Source organism: Mus pahari, chromosome 8 (assembly GCF_900095145.1).
Source record: "Mus pahari chromosome 8, PAHARI_EIJ_v1.1, whole genome shotgun sequence".
NCBI classification, from domain to species: domain Eukaryota; kingdom Metazoa; phylum Chordata; class Mammalia; order Rodentia; family Muridae; genus Mus; species Mus pahari.
The window spans coordinates 41,249,394-41,253,856 of record NC_034597.1 but is presented as its reverse complement, the minus strand read 5'-3'; the positions used below and the strand labels follow the sequence as shown (position 1 = coordinate 41,253,856).

General features: G+C 37.8%; 1 protein-coding gene across 1 annotated transcript; it reads right to left on the bottom strand.

Annotated features, from left to right (window-relative positions):
* Positions 1-599: 599 nt before the first annotated feature.
* On the bottom strand, positions 600-1,692 carry LOC110325688 (olfactory receptor 11G2-like). The gene has a single exon (XM_021203806.1). It carries the CDS (start codon positions 1,634-1,636, stop codon positions 665-667), a length of 972 nt encoding a protein of 323 aa, XP_021059465.1. The 5' UTR covers positions 1,637-1,692; the 3' UTR covers positions 600-664.
* Positions 1,693-4,463: the final 2,771 nt, after the last annotated feature.

The window sequence follows — 4,463 nt, the reverse complement described above, 5'->3', positions numbered from 1 at the left end:
CTCTCTCTCTCTCTCTCTCTCTCTCTCTCTCTCTCTCTCTCTCTCTCCCTCTTTCTCTCTCTGTGTTGGCTTTTCTGGAAAGTTCATCTGTCTTGTACCTGTGATATTCATTCGCCCATATTAGAACCAAATTCTTTGTGATTCAATGTAGACTGAAGACTAGCAGACATTTAACTTCCTGGACTGAATAGCTACTGGATTACTGACCTTTTCAGTGTGGGCCATCAATTGACTGGTTGACACAGTCTAATACCTCCTCTACTCATCTATCTATCTATCTATCTATCTATCTATCTATCTATCTATCTATCTATCATCTAATTTATCTATCTATGTCTATTCAGGTATTCAGTTCTGTTCCTTTAAATAGGCCGGATGTACCCTCTAAGGTACACATAAACTTCTGAGACATTTATATACAAAGCAAGATTTCAAGATTGTTGGAAGAAGCTGGGAGTCTAAACAGATGAAAATTTAAGAGTAATGCTGCTCAGAAATATTAAACAGGATAAAAAGCCTGCCTTTATCTGAAGTAAAAGAAGCAGCAGGTCAGATGTTCAAAGACCAAGAAAAAAAAGTAATGCAGTAATTCTAAACACTTTTGATTTTTGTCGGTTATTTAAATAAAACCAGTGAAAAATTTCAAAATAAATTCAATATTAATTTAATTGTCCAAGGCCCTTTCTGTTGACCAATTTCTAATCTTCTTCAGAATTTCTTTCAGGGCTCTCTTCATATGTTTATTCCTAAGACTATATATCACAGGATTAAGGAGTGGAGTCAAGACAGAGTAAAACAGAGTCACAATTTTCTGCATCCCAGCTTCATGCTCAGATGTTGGACTCCCATACATGACCAGTACTGAGCCATAAAATAATGCAACCACTGCCAGATGAGACCCACAGGTTGAGAAAGCCTTTCTTTTTCCAGAGGCTGAAGGGACCTTCAGTACAGCTGCTAGGACCAGAGTATAAGATCCCATGATGAAAACAAAAGGAATAATGAGAGGCAGAGGACTTAAGATAGAGAAGAACAGCTCAATTAAGGGAGATTTTTTGCAAGTTAGTGCTAGCAGAGGACCTGGGTCACATAGGAAGTGGTCTATAGTTCTGGACCCACAGAAGGACACCTGAGAGATGATGATGATGGGAACAGGGAACCAGAGGAAACCAAGCACCCAGCAACTGATCACAAGGGTGTTGCAGAGGCGCCTAGTCATGAGAGCAGGGTAATGTAGAGGTCTGCAGATGGCAAGGTATCGATCAAATGCCATGACTGCCAGGAAAAAGCATTCTGTAGAACCCAAGGAGAAGAAGAAATAGAACTGCAGGAAACACCCGGCGAAGGAGATGACCTTGCTGTCAGAGAGGAAGTTGGCCAACATGTTGGGGACTGTGGAGGTGACATACCAGATCTCCAGGAAGGAGAAGTTGGCCAGCAGGAGGTACATGGGGGTGTGGAGTTTCTGATCACAGCACACAGCACAAATAATGGAAGCATTGCCCATGAGGGTAAGGAGGTAGACAATGGAGAAGAGCACAAAGAGGAGGATTTGCCCCTCCCTGGGGCAGGGGAAGCCCAGGAGGATAAAGCCAGTGATGGTGCTGATGTTGCTGGGGCTGCTGAAGATTTTCATCTGTCTGTACCCTGTGAAAACACCAGAAATTATCAAATAGATAAAGCCAGCTGAAGACCCAGGTTTATATTTAAATCGCAAGGGAGATAACACATATGTATTATTTGCCACTTACAAAATGTATTGACCTGAATTGATTGTTTATTCCCATTCTTTGCTTTCCTACACTTCCACCAGTGGCACAAGAAAATTCTTGGTCATAATTGGTGAGTGTGTCTCCTTTTCCTTGTTTTTCTCCTTGTCCTCATCTCCCTCTCTCCACATCCCTGTATCCTGTTAAATTAAATTCTAATATAATTTTCAAACATGCTTGCATTTTTCTTCAAAACCTTACACATGTGTGTATAATCAAGCAAATACACACACACACACACACTCTCTCTCTGTCATACACACACACACACACACACACACACACACACACACACACACACACATGCACGCACACAACAGGATTTTCTCCCATTTTTAAAAAATGAAATCTGTATATCTCTTGGTGTAGAGTATCTTGACATCTGTAATCATTATGGCTTTAAAATTTTAATTCAGATTTAATTAGGAAATGCCCTTGCACATATACTTCATTTAACTTCCCAACATACTTGGAATAAATTTCGAAGCTGGGGATTGTAATTTGATTCCTCTTAAGATCTCCGGCAATCCTTGTCACCCTCTATTCCTCTCTCCATTATTTTCTTTTTGTGCACAAGGCAAACACACACACATAGCCCATATAAGCATATAAAACAGGATTACTGGACATAACACTGGTGGACAGAGAGTCACATTGGATACTGTTTGATGAGCTTTTACCATGGGCACATTTGAGTAGAAAGAGATGCGATCTTCCTATCCCTGAAACATTTTCTTTTCCTTTTTCTTTTGCGATCATATTTTAATTTCAAAAATTTAAAAGAAAAACCAGAATTATCATATGATTAAACCATTTCATAACTAAATGTAGAGTCAAAACAAATAAAATTAATATTTCAAAGCAATATCTACTTCTTTTTTAAAGGATAGAAAGGATTTATTTGGGTTCATGGTTCCTAGTTACAGAACATCATTATGGGTAAGCCAAGGCAGTAGGATATGAAGTAGTCACATTACATCAATTAACAGAGAAGAATGAATGTGTTTATGCATGCAGACAGCTGACTTTCTCTACTCTTATACTTCAGAAGTACCTCAATTAACATAATCAAGATTGTCCTATAGGCTATTCTGATCTAGAAAATTTACACACTCATTTCCAAATTTATAAAACAAAAAGCCTTAATATAAGTTCTTATTTCTTCAAATACTCAGTGTTGTCCCAATTTCAAATTCTTTCCATTCTATTATATGCCAAGTCCTATTTTACATTGATTAAATATTTTTTTGTGGTTTTCTCTTTTTATTCATTAAAAAAAACCTTTTTGAGATTATAATATGATCATGTTACTCCCCTTTTCCTCCCTTCCACATCCCCTAACCTTGATTTCTCTCTTTTTTATTATTTTCTTTATTTACATTTCAAATGTTATCCCCTTTCCCAGTTTCACCCTTAGAATCCCCCATCCCATCTTCCTTTCCCCTGCTTTTATGAGTATGTTCCCCCNCCCACCCACCCACTCCCATCTCTCTGCCCTGGCGTTTCCCTATACTGGGGCGTCAAGCCATAGAGATTGGCAAATACTTTGCTAAATAGTTTATGCATATGGGTAATATCATTTCTACCATAGCTACACAGCTCTGGTGCATTAAGGCCAAAATAGGCTACTGATAAGCTTTAGATGAACGGATATGGCCACATTCCAATAAAAAATTAAGTCTGTTGAGAATTGAATTTTATGTAGCTTTCTTGTGTTACAATGATTGTTTTTCATCTATTATAAAACTTAACAATACACAAAACAGTGCTCAGATTAGTGCCCATAGTAAAAACAGAAGGAGGCTTTGTTCCATTCATTGGCTCTGTTTCTTAACAGTTATAGCAGAAAAGAGAGGGAGAACAAGCACATTAGCTTAGAAAAAAAGATGTTTCTCTTGTTAGAAAAGGAGTGGGCTTCTGGAACTCAACAAATCAAAGTATTCTGTTCTGCTGTGCAAATGCAGATATTTTGGGCAAACCTTGAGGTAAGTCATTAAAATGAGCTTTCAACGCCATGAGGATTTGTTGGTCTTTATGCTTTTACACACACACACACACACACACACACACACACACACACACACACACACTCACACCAGTAATGCTCGCTTACACATGATGCACTACACACCTTTTCTATACAGTGCTTGCATTAGATAACACTGATTTCTTCAGTTTTGAAAACAAGAATGATATGTGATATGAAACAAGGCTCAGTGGGCTAGCACCATCTTATGCCTGGGCAAAGCCAATTTCATATTTTGGGAGATATTTCTAACAGGAACATATTCTTACCTTTTACTACTCAGCTTCTATGTTTGAAGAGCAGCAGTAGGGTTTTCTTGACACATGCTATTCTTGAATTGTCCAAATGGCAAGCATGTTATTCAGAATTAGCTGCAGAAATTACTACGAATATGGATGTCTACAATGGCTTCAGTGATTATGTGTACAGGATGAATACTGTGGTTAACTAATATTGAAAAAAACACTTAAGCACTTTCACCCAAATTCTATGTTAAGAAAGTTGAGATAGAACAGTTAAATTAGCCAGATTCTATTCATGTACGATCAGACCAGTTTCATGCAAGCTGAAAGATGTTTCAATTTCTTTATAATGTACTTTTTTTCCAAGGTTAGTCTAAGAAGTTATTGGCTCAGTCTCCTCAACACATCCATTTTTTTTTTTTTGAT